Genomic DNA, 21,704 nt, shown 5'->3' with positions numbered 1-21,704 from the left:
AATTTTTTCTACTGGAAATTTGCAAAATGTCCTTTGTAAACAAAGGAGAACACACCAAATTGTCAAGAAATCAATGAATTTATGGATATACATTCATATCTAGAAAACATTTTGAACAAACATACATTTGATATGATGACTTTGCTGGCTTTCCATAGTTGCAATTGATCAAATCAATCGTAGCTCTTTGTAAGATGGGGCCTAGATGTTCCATTTACTGGTAAACAGAAAAAAAATCATTGTCCCTGCTGCCACCAATTAGCTTTCAAAGTGACATAAAATAGTATAATGCCGGAGTCTCAAGGTGGCTTGCTTTCCGTATGAGGTGCTTTCCTCTTCTGTCTTCCGTCCTCTTTCTTCTCTTTCCTGTACTGGTGTCTGCAAATATTCACAGCAAAAAAAGAAACAAAATGGTATGATTTAATATTGTTTTAAGTCTCTCATAAAACTCTGAAACGAATTATCAAAAAGTATGCGGACATGATGAGGGATGAAGAATGTCAGAATTTGACTAAATCTTGCTCACAGGTCAGGTGTAAATTTAATCTATGATTTCCTCCCCCCCCTCCATTAAAAAAAAATGAAAATGATAATAAAAACAAATATGATTTTATTTCATGATTTTTCACTTATTTTTGGTGATTGCAATTGATTGGACGAAAAAATGTGTTTTCCGTGAAATTCTTAGAATTCCTTGTACTTCCTTTTCATGATTTTTCTTTTCTGCATCGTAGAAAACTGGAAACTTCAGATAAGTGGAATCCTGCAAACGTATCACTCATAAATCAAATACATCATAAGAGGTCTGGAATTATAGTGTGAAAAGAATGTTATAAAGTTAAAATTGGATTTAAAGTCAAATCCATGCTTCTTTTATTCTACCTTGACTGCCACCTCCTTCCCGAGTTCCACACCCTGCCGAATGAAGGCAGCCATTCTTCGTTGGTCGGAGTCACATGATCAAACTTGGCTCCGACTCTGTTTGGATTCAGCTTTTTCTTCTTCTCTCTCGCCACTGCAATGCAAAAGCAATACTTTGTTGAAAGCATATTAAGTATTATCACATTATTGATAGCTCAACCACCAAGTGAGAGATGGATCCAAAGAGCTGCCAATAGTACTGGGCACCATTTCATAAAAACTTGATATAATAACACCCATTTCTATAACAAATTTGCTAGAATGATTTTAGTAGATTTAAATCGTTTTTGTGAATTTGTTATCATCACAAGTTTTATGAAATAACCCAATTCAGTATCTAGTACTGAAAAATGAGAATACTAATGGTTGCATGCAAAATACTGATTTCTAAAGTTTCAGTTGTATGTGTTATTGTCATATGTTACATCTTTGAAAATACTGATTTCCAGTCTCTATGACACTGAAATATTCTTGTTCAGTATTGACCGCACAGAAGTGTTGTTAGCGCTAACAGAGGCCCTGTTACAACTGGTAATGTGGTGGCGATGCCTTATGTTACAACAATGCATAACTTACACATTGAAATAAATGTTTTGACTTAACAATCTAGAAGATGTGACTGGGCTTAGTGTTAGCACTCTGTTTAGCTATCAACGTTTCTGTATGGCCAGCACTGGTTAATGATAATAACATGTTCACAGAGCTGCCAACTTGTACTGATTTTCAGTAATTATTACTGAAAAAATGAGAAGAATACCGTTGGTTTCTTTCAAAATACTGATTTTCAGCTATTAAAATACTCAAATGTTCTTGTTAAGGTTGGCAGCTCTGTGAAAAGTGTTTAGAAATGTAAGTAATGGGCACCATATAAATTAAACTATTATAACAGTTTCTAATTATTCTTACAATGTTTGATGAAGTCATCTTCTACCGGTCCAATCACACTTGATGTCCCTGTTTCATCAGAGTCTGCTGTTAGCCATGGGGGTGGGGCACCGGTGTGAATGTTGCCTTCAATGGAAGCCTGCTTAGTCTATAAGATAAAAAGAATGAGGTTGAAGTCAATAATAATAATGATAATAATAAGCAACATTTATACAGCGCTTATTACGTTTCTAAGCACTGCCTACTATTACCCTAGCTATAGTATGGCTACCCTGATCGGACACTCGAGCATTCAAGGAATTCCTTCCTACCAGGTACATATTTACTACACCTGGGTGGAGAGGGGCAAATGTAGATAAGCGCCTTGCGAAAGGACGCAAGTGCTGCGGTGAGATTTGAACCTCGGACCTTGTAGTTCAAAGTCGGGAGACTTATCCACTGAGCCACAAAACCTCTACTAAGGGCCACTATTCCATAGGTAAAGTCTAAAAATGTATGATCCATGTATGAAGCATGTTAAAAGTATGTACATGTATGATGAAGTATGAAGTATTATAAGTATCAAATATGTATTCGACAAGAACATGTACATATCTTATTGTACAACGCCTACTTAGCTTGTTGTACGCGATCAAATGGGAGGCTAAATGTCACACATTCGTACCGTTGCACACAAGACGTACCATCCAAAATGTACCATTGCACCATTGCTTTAGGAGGTGACATCACCATGCGATTTCATTGAATAAGGTGACAATGCACGTACAGCCCGCTGGCTAAATGCGCAATGCTGTCCAAGATCATGTGCGCTTGTGGGATTTTGCTTTTCGCTTTCAATATTTTTGCTCCCTTTTCGTAGATTACTGGAGGGAAAAAACTCAAATATTTCCATATTATCGCTAGATTCCGAGGCGTTGTACAACACAAATAGCGAATATTCTTATTCGTGCAATGGTGCGTTCGCATTCGGTGAAAGAAAGAAACGCTCTATTCAACTCGGCTAACGCCTCGTTGAATAGAGCATCTTTCTTTCACCTCATGCGAAATCTCACACCATCGCACTCATGCCTATTTGCTATTTGTATATTGTACATATAAAGTATTATGAAGTATATTTTGGAGATATGGATAAATCTTTCAAGGAATGGGTATGGGTCACAATATAGCTTACATTTGTAGCAATGGATGTGAGTCCGCCAGATGATATGACTCCTATGGTTCGAACTCTCCCTAAGACCTGCACCCCTCTGAGGCTCTGCTGCCGCTGCTGATCAGAAGCTCTGTAAAAGGAAAAGAGATAAAGAGGATACTCGCTATTGTACAATGCCTACTTAGCTTGTTGTACGCGAGCAAAGGGGAGGCTGAATGTCAAACATTCGTACCGTTTCACAAAAGACGTACCATCCAAAATGTACCGTTGCACGGCTTTAGGAGATGACGTCACAATACGATTTAATTAATTGCGCTCAGTAAAAATGAAGGTGCAATACGCGTATAAGCCTGCTGGCTAAATGGGCAATGCTGCCCAAGGCCATGTGCACTTGTGGGATTTTCCTTTTTGCTTTCAATATTTTTGCTCCCTTTTCCTAGAGTTACTGCAGGGAAAAACTCTTTTTTTCCAAGTTTTCGCTAAATTCCGAGGCGTTGTACAACACAAATAGCGAATATTCTTATTCGTGCAATGGTGAGAGATTTCGCATTTGGTGAAAGAAAGAAACGCTCTATTCAACTCCGCTAACGCCTCGTTGAATAGAGCATCTTTCTTTCACCTCATGCAAAATCTCACACCATCACTCATGCCTATTCGCTATTTGTATACTGTGTATTAATCAATACAACTGCGCTGTAAATATTGTGCCATCAGCACCTACACCACAGTTATTTACAGGGGAAGTTCATCATGAAGTTTGATTTGTTTAAGAGAAAATATGGGTGAAGGCTTGAAGAAAATCTACTGAAAAAACAATAAGGTCATGAATATTCAACGTGTGGATTTTGATACATCATTTGTAAGCTGCCCTCCCATATCCTATGCATGTAAAGCCATAATTTGGGTTTATTCTTGAAAGAATAGATCTGCCTCACAGATGCTATATATCAACACAATTTTGATTGTATATCGTAAGCATACAATGTACGGTAGGTTATTAAGTAATTAGAGTTTGATCTGGGCCCCGTCTTACACAGATTTATGATTGATCCAGTCAATCGCAACTATGAATGGCTAGCAACGTAAACATCTATTTTGCATGTTTGTTCAAAATATTTTCTGGCTATGACGTATATGCGCATGCATCCATTGTTTTCTTGAAAATTCACTTCGCTTCTCTTTGCAATCAAAGGACATGGTGCAAAATTTTTGTAGAAAAAAATTATGACACTGATGGATTTCAATACAGTTACGATTGATCGGACCAATCGTAACTCTTTGTGAGACAGGGCCCTGATATCAAATAAAACGCAACACAATTGCAGGTATTCTAAAGTCGAGCTTAACTTTAAACTCAGGTTTTAAGTTGTGGTTTAAGTATGGGAAGCCAAAAGTATCCAAATTTGTATTAAGTTGTATGTTTCCTATGTTAACTGTGCTCTATCCTGATACATCGATGGTCAAGGCAATACATGTAATATATTCATACTTCCTAGACAATTATGAATGATTTGAGAGCCAAATGAGCTGAAGTACGAAATCTCTGTTTAGTGATTTATGTAACAATGGGCTATCCATGCTTAAACCACAACTTTAAACCTGAGTTTAAGTTAAACCTGCGATCAGAATACGGGCCATTGATTCTATTTGATATTACAAGCCTTTATTCTGTAGTAACACTTTGCCAAGTTGTTGGTTGTTTCTGGCTGAATCCAATCTACTTCCGATATAATGAGCAGGGATGTAAAGCAAGATTTCATTACAACAAGTCCATTCTTCTGGTACCAATTTTAAACATGTATCTAAACTTTATGATGAGAATAACAAGAATATAATCAGCTTGGTCTTAAGCACCTTGTTATGATAGTAGTTGATTGTAGAATCTGTATTCTATTATTTTGTTATTCCAACAGAGGTTTCCTGTTGGTCTAAAGAATATATTGATGGTCCAATAGAAGTGTCCTGTGGGTCTAATAGAATATTTTTGATGGTCCTAATGAGGTTTCCTGTTGGTCCAATAAAATTATTCTGACAGTCCAATAGAAGTTTCCTGTGGGTCCAATAGAATATTTTTGATGGTCCATTAGAGGTTTTCTGTTGGTCCAATAGAATTATTCTGACAGTCCAATAGAAGTTTCCTGTGGGTCCAATAGAATATTTTTGATGGTCCAATAGAGGTTTTCTGTTGGTCCAATAGAATTATTCTGACAGTCCAATAGAAGTTTCCTGTGGGTCCAATAGAATATTTTTGATGGTCCAATAGAGGTTTTCTGTTGGTCCAATAGAATTATTCTGACAGTCCAATAGAAGTTTCCTGTGGGTCCAATAGAATATTTTTGATGGTCCAATAAAGGTTTTCTATTGGTCCAATAGAATTATTCTGTTGGTCCAATAGAAGTTTCCTGTGGGTCTAATAGAATATTTTTGATGGTCCAATAGAAGTTTTCTGTTGGTCCAATAGAATTATTCTGTTGGTCCAATAGAAGTCTCATGTGGGTCTAATAGAATATTTTGATGGTCCTATAGAGGTTTTCTGTTGGGCCAACAGAAATATCCTGTTGGTCCAATAGAATTTTAAATAAAAAACAAACAAGTTTCCTGTGGGTCTAATAGGATATTTTTGATGGTCCAATAGAGGTTTTCAGTTGGTCCAATAGAAGTATTCTGTGGGTCTAATAGAATACCTTTGATGGTCCAATAGAAGTTTTCTGTTGGTCCAATAGAAGTTTCATGTGGGTCTAATAGAATATTTTTGATGGTCCAACAGAGGTTTTCTGTTGGTCTAATAGAAATATTCTGTTGGTCCAATAGAAGTTTCCTGTGGGTCTTATAGAATATTTTTTGATGGTCCAATATAGGTTTTCTGTTGGTCTAATAGAAATATTCTGTTAGTCCAATAGAAATTTCCTGTGGGTCTCATAGAATATTTTTGATGGTCCAACAGAGGTTTTCTGTTGGTCTAATAGAAATATTCTGTTGGTCCAATAGAAGTTTCCTGTGGGTCTTATAGAATATTTTTTGATGGTCCAATATAGGTTTTCTGTTGGGCTAATAGAAATATTCTGTTAGTCCAATTGAAGTTTCCTGTGGGTCTCATAGAATATTTTTGATGGTCCAATATAGGTTTTCTGTTGGGCTAATAGAAATATTCTGTTAGTCCAATAGAAGTTTCATGTGGGTCCAATAGAATATTTCTGATGGTCCAATAGAGGTTTTCTGTTGGTCCAATAGAATTATTCTGACAGTCCAATAGAAGTTTCCTGTGGGTCCAATAGAATATTTTTGATGGTCCAATAGAGGTTTTCTATTGGTCTAATAGAAATATTCTGTTGGTCCAATAGAAGTTTCCTGTGGGTCTTATAGAATATTTTTTGATGGTCCAATATAGGTTTTCTGTTGGTCTAATAGAAATATTCTGTTAGTCCAATAGAAGTTTCCTGTGGGTCTCATAGAATATTTTTGATGGTCCAATAGAGGTTTTCTGTTGGTCCAATAGAATTATTCTGACAGTCCAATAGAAGTTTCCTGTGGGTCCAATAGAATATTTTTGATGGTCCAATAGAGGTTTTCTGTTGGTCCAATAGAATTATTCTGACAGTCCAATAGAAGTTTCCTGTGGGTCCAATAGAATATTTTTGATGGTCCAATAGAGGTTTTCTATTGGTCCAATAGAATTATTCTGTCGGTCCAATAGAAGTCTCATGTGGGTCTAATAGAATATTTTGATGGTCCTATAGAGGTTTTCTGTTGGGCCAACAGAAATATCCTGTTGGTCCAATAGAATTTTAAATAAAAAACAAACAAGTTTCCTGTGGGTCTAATAGGATATTTTTGATGGTCCAATAGAGGTTTTCAGTTGGTCCAATAGAAGTATTCTGATGGTCCAATAGAAGTTTCCTGTGGGTCTAATAGAATACCTTTGATGGTCCAATAGAAGTTTTCTGTTGGTCCAATAGAAGTTTCATGTGGGTCTAATAGAATATTTTTGATGGTCCAATACAGGTTTTCTGTTGGTCCAATAGAATTATTCTGTTGGTCCAATAGAAGTTTCCTGTGGGTCTAATAGAATATTTTTGATGGTCCAATAGAGGTTTTCTGTTGGTCTAATAGAAATATTCTGTTGGTCCAATAGAAGTTTCCTGTGGGTCTTATAGAATATTTTTTGATGGTCCAATAGAGGTTTTCTGTTGGTCTAATAGAAATATTCTGTTAGTCCAATAGAAGTTTCCTGTGGGTCTTATAGAATATTTTTTGATGGTCCAATAGAGGTTTTCTGTTGGTCCAATAGAATTATTCTGTCGACTCCAATAGAAGTTTCCTGTGGGTCTAATGGAATAGTTTTGATGGTCCAATATATGTTTTCTGTTGGTCAAATAGAATTATTCTTTTGGTTCAATAGAAGTTTCTTTGGGTCCAATAGCAGATTTCTATGGGTCCCATAGAAGTTTCCTGTGGGTCTAATAGATTTTTTTTTGTAGGTCCAATAGAAGTTTTGTGTTGGCCAATATAAGTTTTCTGTTGGCCCAATATAAATTACCTGTTGGTCCAATAGATTTCTTCTATGGGTCCATTAGATGTTTTCTGTTGGTCCAACATAAGTCATATTTAACCAACAGAAATTTTCTGTTGGTCCATTAGCATTTTTCTGTGGTCCAGTAGATATTTGCTTATGGTTCTGTGGGTCCAATATTTCATAAACCATTAGAGTCCAACAGCTCTTATGGACTCTTGTGGTCCATTAGGCTATTGGACCCTAATGGAATTTCGTCCTTGGTATAGGCATGACTTTTAAATAAATCACACTTAATCTTTGTGAAACCCCCCCCCCCCCCCCATGACAGTACTAGATGACGGGCCTACAAAACTTGCTTGTATATCTGAAGTAGATGGGAGGAGAAGAAAGACAAAAGATGAAGAATAAAAAAAAATTCAATATACCTTGCTTGCATATCTGAACTCCCATCTGTTGAATGACCCTGTGGTGACTTTGACTGGGAAAGATCAGGCTGTGGTGGTGTGTCTAGGGCATGCTGTAAATGTTCTTTCTGTAGTCTTCGGATCTTGGCTGCACTCTGCAAAGTATGAAATAGGAATGGAGTAACATTGATGATAATAGCAGGATGGTTATCCCTGATGGGGTGTTCATGAAGTGATTTGTATGTTACAGTTGACAATGCATATGAATGACTGGTGATCCTTTCTTGTGTTAAAATGACACACACCAAATTTTCATTGGTGTTGTTTTATTAGGCTTCCTGAAAATGGGTCATCAGTCGTTCGTAAAGAGGCTCATAACTTATAAACAGCTTTAAGAGATATCAACTGACCTACATACAGTAGATGCAGGAACATGAGGGGAACAATTAATGCAATATTGAATTAATTTTTTTTTAAATAATAAAATTCAAAAAGTATGGGAACTTGAATCTTGTCCAAGTCAAATACTATAAATTCACCCCATAAGATATGATGACAAGTATACTATGACAAAAATGTTCAGGAAGTATCAAGGAATATAGGCCAACATGTATAAGAGTAGTTAAATAGTTTTAGCTAGTCAGTGCCTATGCCATAGGCTAGCACATATTGGCATTAACATGGCTAGTGCAAAGGTAAGGCAGAAAATATATTTTCAAAATTTCATACTTGCAAAAATTTTATGTGAAAGACATTTCTTTTTAAAAAGTCCACTTGTCAAACTGACCTCTTGTAGATCTGCATGAGCCTTGTTTTCAAACTGGTCCAGGGCTTGAGTTAGGTTGGTCTTGAATGTGCTGTAGTCCTCGTCGGAGAAGACCAGGCGCTGTTTCATCTTCTCAGAATCACCATTGTGTGTGCGGTAGTACTTGATGGAGGCTTGTTTGTGGGAGGCACTGATGTACAAAAAAATAATAAAATAAGAGTGTATAGTTCAATCAGACAGTTACTTTATACTTTTAGGGGGGGTAAATTAATTGAAAATAAAAAAAAAGAAATAACAGACCTGTTTGTGTAGGTCCAATATTTACATGTTAATCATTGCTTCAGTTGTGAAATTAAGACAGAGCTACCAACTCTCACGCATCATGCATGAGACTCAAGCATATTGGACTCTTGTTCATCCCCTCAAATCTCTGTCTCACGCAACTATCACAGCCTATCCCCATATACATTGTACACAATGTCTGTGATATCACTCAGATTCACAGAAAATCTCACCCATAGCTGGTCTTTGAACTTGGCATCTTTGTTAAGATGGCAATATTGCAGTGAAAAATATGAAGTTATCCTGAAACATACGATTACAATTATGCTGAAATTAAAGAACATGATAATTAACATGATAATTAACAGTATATTTCTGATCCAAATTTTTTCCATCCTGAATTGCTTTTAGTTGCTTATGACTTTAATATGTATATATGTGCATCTGGTCATTAATATTCTGGTATACTTTTGATTTAGGTTAATTCATGTTCATCTACCCTGCCTGAAGCAGTAATGACCAAGCCATGGGCTAGCTACCTTTTCCTTTTATCATTGAAATATATCTTCTTCTTTTATGTCGGGACAAATTATTTGTCTTGTATTAACACAGTTCCTTTTTTCTTTTGCATTAATTTCTATATTTGTTCCATAACGAAATGCAAAGCCCCCCTTCCCCCAGAAATTACCAGAGCTCACCTGCACAAGTGTTCAATAAACATTGCCAATTTGAGTGTAACAAGTCCATCCTGGGCATGCCGGGGAACGTCACAGGAACAGAAGATACACCAATAGGTGGAGCCCTTCTCGTAAGACCCTTCAATGACCTCTGGACAACCAATCAGAGCTTCAGCTGCCTTCACCTGCAAAAATAAATTTACAACTAATGAAAGAATTTCATCAAAAGAAATCAATCAACTCTTAACCATCTTACGTTTTATCTTGAAGATTCTTCTCGAATCATTTGATAACTATCTGGTTTCATAAGTGATCCCAGCAACCAATACCAATAACAAGTGGAATGCCTCTGGCCGTCTCACCTGCACCACGCAGTTCAATATAGCAGCAGTGCTGACTTTGAATACTACTCTAACTCGCACAAGATGTTCAGTGATACATGGTTACTCTTATGTCTACTTTTTATGAACTAGACCAATAAACTTACAGAGATATGATGGTTATTCAACAAAAAACCCCAACATGGCCAAAGTTCATTGACCTTACATGACCTGTGACCTTGATCATGTGACCTGAAACTCGCACAGGATGTTCAGTGATACTTGATTACTCTTATGTACAAGTTTCATGAATCAGATCCATAAACTTTCAAAGTTATGATGGTAATTCAACAGATACACCCAGTTCGGCCAAAGTTCATTGACCTTTGACCTTGGTCATGTGACCTGAAACGTGCACAGGATGTTCAGAGATACTTGATTACTATAATATCCAAGTTTAATGAACTAGACCAATAAACTTTCAAAGTTATGATGGTAATTCAACAGATACCCCCAATTCGGCCAAAGTTCATTGACCCTAAATGACCTTTGACCTTAATCATGAGACCTGAAACTTGCACAAAATGTTCAGTGATGCTTGATTACTATTATGTCCAAGTTTCATGAATCAGATCCATAAACTTTCAAAGTTATGATGGGAATTCAACAGATATCCACAATTCGGCCAAAGTTCATTGACCCTAAATGACCTTTGACCTTGGTCATGTGACGTGAAACTCGTGCAGGATGTTCAGTGATACTTGATTAACCTTATGTCCAAGTTTCATGAACTAGGTCCATATATTTTCTAAGTTATGATGACATTTCAAAAACTTAACCTCAGGTTAAGATTTTGATGTTGATCCCTCCAACATGGTCTAAGTTCATTGACCCTAAATGACCTTTGACCTTGGTCATGTGACACGAAACTCTAATAGGATGTTCAGTAATACTTGATTAACCTTATGGCCAAGTTTTATTAACTAGATCCATATACTTTCTAAGTTATGACGTCATTTCAAAAACTTAACCTCAGGTTAAGATTTGATGTTGACGCCGCCGCCGTCGCCGCCGCCGTCGGAAAAGCGGCGCCTATAGTCTCACTCTGCTTCGCAGGTGAGACAAAAATCGTATTATTTGTAAAACATTCCAACTTTTAGAACTCAGAATAAAATATACAAATAATAATAGTTGGATTTATTATTAAAATAAAGCGCTGCTGTAATCACCCTGGCTTTAGCTGTGCTAGCCACTGAAGCATTCAAGGAATTTCTTCCTACCGGTACCCATTTACCTCACCTGGGTGGAGTGCATCCCAATGTGGGTAAATTTCTTGCTGAAGGAAAACACGGCATGGCTGGCCAGGAAATCTAAATCCACGTCCTTCAGATTGAAAAACGAGTCATAACAAATAGACCTTGCACGACACCCCCACAAATAACAAGTTTCCTTTCAATTAAACAGGTTGGCCTCGATGTATTGTTCTGCAAATTTGCTTGATTTCGAGCTGTTGATAATATTACATCTCTCATGCAATTAGTTTCAGTGATGAAAAAATTAATGTTGTGTGTGGTCTTTCATACCCCCTTCCCTCACAGTCTCTCATTAATATGCCTTTTAATTTCATCTCTATTGTGTACATGGTTTTTTTTTGTCCACTGCTACCCTCTCTTTTATTCGCACTTACTATTTTGCTCCCCCCCCCCCCTTCTCTCTCTCTCCAACTCTCATTCACCGTTTTCTTCTATTGTATCTTTCTCCCTCTTTCCATCCCCCTCCCCATCTCTCTCTCTTCTCCCTCCCCCCTCTCTCACTTCCCCCTCTCTCTTCCCCCCTCTCTCTCCCCCTCCCCGTCTCTCTACCCCCTCCCCATTTCTTCTCTTTGTACCTTGTGTAATTCTTATCAACATCCTCCCTGATGAGCAACTATATTTGTATTTTGTAACTTCTGAAGGTTTCCATGGTGAAGAAGAATAGTGTAGCAGGTTTCAGGGTACACCATGTATCTTTCTTTGGCAAGCGTTAATTGAACCTGAAAGGACCATTCCAACTCAATGTTTCGACAAGTTTGTTCTTGTCATCTTCGGAAGTGCTCTTGTCGTCTTCATTCTCCTGAAGTCCACAAGAACACACTTGTTGAAATGTCGAGTTTGGGTGGTCCATTTTCAGGACCAACACTTGTCCAAGAAAGCTACATAGTGTACCGTGAAACCTACTACAAAATTTGGAGCTCACATGCTCTAATAATCTGTCCATCAAAATCAATTCCTAGTTCATGCATTACTGTTAATGCTCCCTTGTTTTGATGTCACATGCAGAGCTGCCAACCTGAAAAGAGTTTTAATATTTTTAAAGCTGAAAATCAGTTTTTTGATGATGACATCAGTATTTTCAGTGAAATACCATAAGACAACACATAAAACAGAATTTTTAGAAAAATTAGAAATCAGTAGTTTGCATGAAACCATCAGTATTCCTCTTATTTTTCAGTTCTAAATACTGAAAATCCGTATTACTTGGCAGCTCTGCATCATGTCATAAAACTTGACCTATTTACATCACCTACCAGTGGCCACAATTTACTGAGCAAGCCAACTCAGTTGAGTAACCCAATACAGCGCCTATGACATGCACATGAACGGGCTTTGACTTGGCCATCATTGCAATGCCTTGAAAGAGTTACAATGTTTGGAATTCATTAAATTTAGCATAGATTTCATTTATCTTGCACTTTGTTGTGAAATATCAGAGTATAGCCATTTTCTTGTGGTAATCAAGTCTCGAATCAGTAATCAACACCTGGCAAACACTTGATTAGTGTACGGTGTAAAAAGTAGTATTTGGTCGCAGATTAGTTGGTTAACTGATTGAACATTTAAATTGTTTGGCCCGTATTCTGAAGGCAGGTTTAAAATTGTGATTTAAGTATGGATAGCCGATTGTTACATAAATCACTTAACAGTAGAGATTATTTCAGCTCATTTGGGTCCCAATTCATTCATAATTGTCTAGGAAGTATAAACAGATGATTGTCTTCACCATCGATGAATCAGGAAAGAGCACAGTAAACATAAGAAACATACAATTTAATAAAAATTTTGACACTTTTTGCTTCCCATAATTTTAGTACCAACTTAGACCATGGTCTATAAAGTTAAACCTGACTTCAGAATACGGGCCTTTGAGTTTTGCTTTCAAGCCTAGTTGTGAAACACCTAAATCAATGAATATTGAGGAACTGCCAACATTACACACTTAAGCTTATTTTATTCATACTTCTGTGTATATTAAGTAAAGCCCCTTTCACAAATGGTGGCGCGACTGCTTACAACCGTTGCGACTGCATGCAACATATATTGTGACCAAGTGAACGCAAACGGTCGCACAAGCAATTGTGAAAGCCCCTTTAAACTTAGGAAACTTCACAGGGGACATATATGACAATACATCATCAATTCTGATACAAAGTCAATTTTGCAATGCCAGTACAAATTAGACAGATATAAAATATATACATACATGTAGGGGAAAATTCACAGATCATAACAAACATTAATTCAGGACTACATGTACATGTAAAGTGGAATTATTTTCAGAACAAAGAAGGGTGCCACAAAGAAATATAGGAGACATTGGATTCACACAGCTTTATAAAAAAAAAGCAATTTTGTTTGGTTGTTTCTAATGCAAGGTCTATATTAACTATTATATGGGGGCTTAAAATATGCATGATAGAGGTTTTACTGACATAGCACCATGTCTGTTACATGTACAAGCAATTGCATAGCCCATTGCAACACCTTTTTTCATTGAAAAAAAAGGGTATATATGCACAGTCAACGTCAGTATGTAGGCCCGTATTCTAATGAGTTAAACATCAATTACGGTTGAAATTTTTTTGAATGTACACAAAAGGTGCCATTTTTTTCTATAATTGATACTTGTTTTGTTCATCACTATTCAGTATCCAGATTGCTCAGATTATGAAAATTGACAATGTCTGAAAGATATTACTTTCCTTGACCAACACAGGAAAATACCTGTGAACTTTCTTCTTTTTGTATTGATGTTTTTGGATACTGCTAAATTTACGCAGCCAAATGTTGAACCAGATGTCAAACACAGTCAAAGTTGCATTTCTGTTAATAACGCTAGTTAAGGTTTAATTTTCTGCAGTATACAGTACATATATGTGCCTTTTCTTACATGAATCTTGAATCATCATTGTAAAGATGATTGCAATGCATCTTTAGAATCATCGGACCTTTCACACGCTCACTCGAAAACTGTGATTTGAATTCAAATTCTGGAGCGAAGGCGGTATGTGTCCTTGGTGACTTCGATACGATGAGTGCATGACAATTGCATTATCTACAGAAGTGCTTGAAAGGACATGCAAGCTTCGCCCCCATAAGATGTTTTGGAGGTCAAGCCTTTCACACGTGAAATTTGTACCGTAATTTTCAGTGAAACTGAATTGAAATTCACCTCCGTAGTAGAATTTAAATTTGTGATTGTGATTAGTGTTCGTGATTCTAGTTTGGTTTCATACGTGCTAAAAAAGTCATTAGCCTTATTTTTCACTACAATCAACATTGAAATTACAACAAAAAAAAATTACCGTGTGAAAGGGTGGTAAGTGTATGGAATGCTACATCATGTAACTGCAGTACCTAGGGTGCTTGTCAATTCCATAACCTCACCTCAGGATGTAATGTACATGCATCTGTTCTGCAATGAGCACATATTCTTAACTTGGGTCTAATAACTCTAATTTAAATCTGACTTAAGTATGGAAAGCCAAATCTGACTTAAGTATTAAGTATGGAAAGCCAATTGTGACACAATCTCCTAATAGCATGTTTTCAATTCATCAGCTCAGTTGACACTCGAATCATTCATAATAGTCTGGGAATATCATTTGGTTTTCTTCACCATTGAAGCACTAGGAAAGAACATTGGCAGCAAGAGAAAACATACAATGTACAAACAAAATATTGCCATTTTCTACTTCCCATAACTTAGTGGATTCACAATACGTTTGCAGCGGACAGGCCGAAATTTGCAATGCATCATGGGAAAAATCGACATCTGTTGCGCGGTAGAGCATACGAATGCGATATGCTGCACCGGCCGACGCGGTGTTCGGCCGGTTTGCATAAAATCGTGCTGTTAACCAGGGTACAGGACATCATGTGGGAGAGAAATTTGCGAAATTTAGACCAATTTTGGTGAATTTCTCTTCCCCTCTTTCCATATGATTTTCATTTTTGAAGCATCCTGGTCACCATCACATTACAGTACACTAGCACTGTGCGCTGCCTGCGACTGCGCGCGGTGTCGACCTCAAAATTAGAAATCGGCCTGTCCGCTAGAGGGCGCAGCGTATTGTGAATCCACCGAATTGTAGCAGAGTCAAAACCTTGCCTACATTGAAGTGGACTTCAGAATACGCACCATACTATCTTTTAAGAAGGATAACAGGCCTACTGAGTAACAAAATGTACCACACAAAGGTTTATAAACATAGCAATTACCATAAACTTGATTCATTTGCGACAAAGTGACATTTTTGTATGAAAAGCAACAAAAACTAAAGATGGGGTAAAAATACTAAAAATACAACACATATTTGATCGTCATTTTAATTGAATCCGTAAAATTCATTCAATGTTTAAAAACACATTCAAAGAAGGGTCGATAGAGTCTATAAATCTTATCTTATCACTGAAATAAAAACAAATTCTAAATTCATGGTGGCAATGTCAACAAGTGGAATTCAGTTATACATATACATGTAGTACGATATAGCAGCAGTGCTATAACTTTGAAAAAAAAAGAATTAAAAATGTTTCAAATAAGAGAGGGGAATGGCCCCTATGTCTCGCGTCTGCTATGCCGGTGCAAAAAAAATCACTGCCTTCGATGGTAATTAAATTTCTTTTACTCTTTGCACACATACATGTATCTAACATGTCATAATTTCTATCTATTTCAGGAATATAAAGTTTAAAACCATTTAAGGTATATATACATGTACAGTTTAAATTAATGAAAATATTTGCGTTTCTCAATTCGAAAAAGAGCTGATCAAAATAGGGTCCAATTCGTGTTCTAAACCGAATGCCTGCCTCCCAACTTCCTAGTCTAACACACATTAGGCAATGCTTTGACTTGGGTGCGTAGTATACAAATAATGAATGTTAATGAGTGCAATGGACTGATACTTTATTCGGTGAAAGATGAAATGAAATATCCATTCAACGAGGCGTATTTGAATGGATCATTCATTTCATCTTTCACTGAATGAAGTATTCTGTCCATTGCACTCAAACATTCATTATTTGTTTTATATGACACCTAAAAATCCTTATGTCATTTTCAAATTTGAATAAAAGCGCATTCAGTCTGAACGCAGTCTGTTGATTGTCCCATACATTGAACACGCGCACTATACGTGTAGCGCCGGTGGTCTTGGCACGCGTGCAATGGACAAAATCATACGGATCCAAAATTGCATGATAAATGGATCCAAGATTGCACGGTTGATGACGTCATTGTAAGGGCTGAATGATCGATATCAAACAACCAATCAAATGACAAGGATCTATCTAGGTGTCATACATGTATAACAGCCCATATGGGGAGAGTTAAATGGACATCAAAAATACTAAATTTACATCCCTGATTCATAAATACTTAATCGTTAGAACATGAATGACAATGGAAAACATTTTTACATAAGAGGCAAGTTTTATAAATAGTACTAAAAACAGAAAAGGGATTGTAATATGCACCTGGAACAATAAGATACTCATTGTTATAAAGCTTCCATAACCAATTATTTCCCTTCGTTGCTTGTTTGTGGGGGAAGGGTAATTTTATTAATCTATTTTTATATATATGTACAAATTATGAATTAAATGTAAGTAAATTATGCCAATATACTCACCCATGGGGGTGTAGCTGGAATATGGCCCGTATTCTGAAGTCAGGTTTAACTTACATGTAGACCATGGTCTACATGTAACTCAGTGCTAAAATTGTGGGAAGCTGAATGTTTCTTATAGCTCTTTCCTGATTTATTAATGGTGAAGACAATCATCTATTTATACTTCCTGGACAATTATGAATGATTTGAGAGGCAAATAAACTGAAATATGATATCTCTATAGTTAGTGATTTATGTAACAATTGCCTATCCATACCACAACTTTAAACCTGAGTTAAAATTAAAGAGAAATTCCAGTTGTTGCAGTAAACACTGATTTCATGAGAAAGTCTGTAAAACAAGGCTTAATTGTCAGTATATCATCGAGGATCTAGATCTGGTACAGTTACATTAACTGAACTTTGTGAAATCTTGAAATCTACGTTGAAAAATGTTCACACCGAAGATCCCCAACACAGATAAGCGCACGTGGGACAATGTATAATTATTGCTTAGAGCGTCGGGCCGGACGCCCTAACCGAATTCTGTGCTTATTTGCTGATTTCTCAGCAATTACACAATTTCTTCCAGAATCCTTTGGCACATGCGTTTTATTTATACAAACAGACACTTTGGTGGTCATTTCATTGGATTCTGTACGAACTCATTTTGATATTACCAAAACTAGCATTTACCTTTTAACCTGACTTCAGAATACGGGCCATAAAACCACCATAAAATAAGTATGAAACCTGACAAGATCCCAGCTACAGGTATGATGTTCACCCACGAGACAGGGATGTAGTGCAGGGTAAGAAATAATTTTGATTTCTTGGGGCTATTTTCTTTTCCTCATTGCAACAATTTCAAAATTTTGCAGGATATTTCTTTCATTTGAATGGCTACTCTCAGGGGTAAAAAGGAACTGTGAAGTAAAAGCAAATATTATTCTTCTGCCACAATAAGAATCGATTTTCCTAAATATTTTGCTTGGAAAAGATATTGGGGCGACTCTAATAATGGTCGCCCCAAAGCAAGCATTTTGGGGGACTTTTAGGCTGGGGCGATTTGGGCCGTTGTGAGGGCAAAAATAGCCCGTATCATGGACATGGATTTCCTATGTAGAGTCTAGGCCTGCCTCGAGGCCACTTCTGCCAGCCTTGGCCGCCGACCTGAGTCACATGTTCAAAGTCTATGGGAGGTTTTCGCCAGTGGACTAGTGACTTGGGGAGTACTGGAATTGACTACATCCCTGCTCACGGATATTGTCAGGATTGGAATTGTTCAGCATATCCATAACTCACGATGAGATGTGATACATATATTTACAACTTATATTCAATTTTGCATTACGCCGTACGGAGCTTAGCTCCCTTGTAATGTTGAACTCATCAAACCAGTGAAAATAATCCCTAATAATAATAACTTAGGCCTGCAGGGCCTACATTACTTTTTAAAGCTACATGTAGACAGTGCAAACAATGATATGACGAATATTCAAATGAAAAATTAATGCAATATCTACAGCAAAGTGAACAGGTATCTTACACGACAGGCTTGCTTCTACTAAAGATCACCCATTGGAGCTTTTCCCATTCAGTTCAATTTCATTTCATCTACCATTCAAAATTATATACACTTAATTGGCGGGTGTGTCACTAAAGGTGTTTGTAATTTGTCAATCACCACATATGACTGGGGATTCTTTCTCATGCCAAATGACATCCCAATGTAGCTGACTAAAGCGACCATTATTAAACCACAAGAAAACGTTAGCTTGTGTGAAAACAGGAATCAAATAGGATCAATGAAAGTTTAAAGAGAAATTCCAGTAGTTGCAGTAAACACTGATTTCATGAGAAAGTCTGTAAAATCAGGCTTAATTGTCAGTATATCATTGAGGATCTAGATCTGGTAAAGTTACATAAACTGAACTTTGTGAAATCTATGCTGAAAAATGTTCACACCGAAGATCATCAACACAGATAGGCACACGTGGGACACTGTATTATTTTTGCTGGAATAAAGACCCGACGGAAGTGACCGAATCCGCGCTTATTTTGCTTATTTCTCAGCAATTACACAATTTCTTGCAGAATCCTTTGGCACATATTTTTTATTCATACAAACAGACACTTGGGTGGTCATTATATTAGATTCTGTAAAAAGTCTTTTTGAGATCATTACCAATACTGGAATTTATCTTTAAGCACAATGTGGCAATTTGAAACCTGATTTGGTGGGTGCATCTTAAAGCTGAACTTTTCTTTTGTTTACACGATAATCCTTCGATGTAACTTACCTAGCACCTTAAAACATACAGAATCATAAAGTCATTTATGAACAGTTTCCTGAAACACCACCTGGGGCCTGTTTCACAAAACTTGTTATAACAAATCTGCAATAACAGTTCTAAGCTACTGAAATCCTTCAATTTGATTGGCTGATGGAAGACATGTTACAGAAAATGTGCATTTGCTATCAAAACAAATGTTTATGAGATGGGACCCAGATGTTTCTTCATTTTATGGTCCCTTGACTTTTTCAACGTTGGTCGAGTCGCAATAATCCAGTCTTAACATCCATTTTGGTCCTACACAACGGGAAACCTCTTTACAAAGTGCTAGACAAAGCAATTTATTAAAGTAATATTGTTCCACCTAATTTGTAGGCTGAGTAGGGATCGAAGTAAACTATCGCTAATCTCCATTATTTACATGATTTGATTATAAATATCCTTATTTTTTGAAGAGTTTGAAAAGAAATGTTTCGAATCAAGAATTTTCGTAAGAAATTAAAATTTCTATAAATAATATAAAGAGATTTCAAAACTTCGATAATGTGCATATTGGAGAAAACAATATCATACAGTTGTCTATAGTGGAACACACAATGCAAAATGTACATTAATGCTCAGGAAAGTAAGCAAAAAACATAGTCAAACCCATCTAAGCAGCCACCCATGTATAGTGAGAACTTGTATGTGGCCACCAATATTGACTCCCATTTGAAAGGAATATGTGTCTTAGACACCGTTCTCACTAAACTTCCTAAACCTAGTTCAGTGGAAACCGGTTTAGAAGATCGATTGCTGGCATTCTCATCTGATCACCCGAAGGTGCTTTTCAAAACCCCTTCCCGTAAAGCGGTCTTGTTGCTACGGGAACGCTATCAGTGGAGTGATGTTTCATGAGAAATTTTGAAACAGCACCGTAGACTTTCTAAACAGTGTGTGGAGTAGCACCCTCAAAATGTACAAAGATCGCATACTGAAGAACGATTGTGTCCTCACCGCCGCTTAAACTAGTTTAACGAGGCAAAGCGATATTGAAAACTACATCGCGAGGTGGTTTTGCGAACCAGTTCGGACAATCACTTCCAAGGCTGCTTCAACCGTTCTCATTACAATTGTTTCCACTAAGCTGGTTTTAGGATGGTAATGAGAACAGGGTCATAAAATCCATCTACATATGTCACCTGTGTCCAGTGGCCACTTTTTTTGTTTCCATTGGCTTGCCTTTACAGACAGGTTTGATTGAACACCAAATAAGAAAATACAACAGCACGTCACATTGCCACACCCCTCCACCTAACAATGAAAAATAAGCCATGATTGTACAGCGTATTACAAATGTTTCAACAAAGAGCGTATAGTATATATTACAGAATTTGATTAGCACCCATGTGGCTTCGAGTCCAGAGAAGGATGCCATAAAAAGGAACGTCCACCCCAAAAATGGTGATTTGTATTTTAAAATACTTTCGCATCCTACCGGGTACCCATTTAGCACCAGGGTGGACTGGCAAAGTGTGGATTGATGTCTTGCCAAAGGACGCTAGGCCATGGTGGGATTTACACGTGCAACCCCCCCCCCCCGATTACAAGGCGAGAGGCAGAACTACTACGCCATAGCTTTAAACTACACCACACCATATTGAGGGAGGAATAAAACTTACTTTACACTAGAGGAAAATATCCCATATTTTACAAAAATAAAAAAAATTAAGTAGTGAAACTGTGACTTCATCAGCTCTCACATATAACAACATGTTGTGCATATAAATGTTTTCTGAAAATAAGTGAAACTTTGAAATAACTTTCTTATATTCCATTCCATTTTGATGAAATTTTCATCATTATGCTTGCTTGATTTTTCTCTATATATCCAAATTATCTTTAGAGGGGTGACCGACCCTCTAGTCTGGTCCATGTTAAAAGGTGTTTGAAAATATTTATTTTAAGTGCTATATCACAAAGAAATGGGAAATAATAAGAACTTTTCATTGGATGGATGATCATGATATATTCCCAAATACTTTCTTATAATTAGCCATTATTTATATTAATTTTACCCTTTTTTTACTAATTCCTTATAAACTAGGGGTCGATGGCAGTGTCCAATATCTGGAATGCAGAATCCAGAAAAATGCTAGGTGTTAATTGCCTTACCAAGTATAGGCCTGCATACAGATTTGCAACAATGTCATGTGACAGTCACACCACCGAAACTAAATACCTCTTATAATATTATTGTGAAGTGTAGAGAGAAGAGAAGTCGTCTAGTATCTCTGTTCTCTAAAAGATTACTTTTACTCAATCAATGCAGAGACTTGCATTTATTGCACGATGGCAAGTTAGGGGGCCAAAATGAATTTTTGGAGAAACCTGGAGGACAAAATGAAGAATACAAAATCTACATGGACATCAAGTTTCAAATCACAACACAATACTTTCATAATTTTCCTAGCAATATCTAGGACATTATCTTTCTCATGAGCCAGGGAATGAATAATCTGCCTATACCAAGTATTTTTTTCATGATAAAAAAAAGACTAAAATAAGCCTGGGGAAGAA

General features: G+C 36.8%; 1 protein-coding gene across 1 annotated transcript; it reads right to left on the bottom strand.

Moving 5' to 3' along the window:
* Positions 1-299: 299 nt before the first annotated feature.
* Positions 300-12,576, bottom strand: LOC121419520 (centrosomal AT-AC splicing factor-like). Its single transcript, XM_041613975.1, has 8 exons — positions 12,502-12,576; positions 9,620-9,783; positions 8,661-8,829; positions 7,895-8,028; positions 2,978-3,086; positions 1,828-1,954; positions 883-1,015; positions 300-378 (listed from the first exon to the last, which is right to left on the bottom strand). Exons 1-8 carry the CDS (start codon positions 12,574-12,576, stop codon positions 300-302), a joined length of 990 nt encoding a protein of 329 aa, XP_041469909.1.
* Positions 12,577-21,704: the final 9,128 nt, after the last annotated feature.

This window comes from Lytechinus variegatus, chromosome 8 (genome assembly GCF_018143015.1).
Source record: "Lytechinus variegatus isolate NC3 chromosome 8, Lvar_3.0, whole genome shotgun sequence".
NCBI lineage: Eukaryota > Metazoa > Echinodermata > Echinoidea > Temnopleuroida > Toxopneustidae > Lytechinus > Lytechinus variegatus.
This window is presented reverse-complemented; position numbering and strand designations above follow the sequence as displayed.

Excerpts from the sequence above, each read along its gene's own strand:
- LOC121419520 (XM_041613975.1), bottom strand. The coding sequence starts at position 12,576 with ATGGCCAAGTCAAAGCCCGTTCATGTGCATGTCATAGGCGCTGTATTG. Across the intron at positions 1,955-2,977 it reads TCACATCCATTGCTACAAAT|ACTAAGCAGGCTTCCATTGA; the intron begins GTAAGCTATATT and ends TTTATCTTATAG. Across the intron at positions 1,016-1,827 it reads AGATGACTTCATCAAACATT|TGGCGAGAGAGAAGAAGAAA; the intron begins GTAAGAATAATT and ends TTTGCATTGCAG.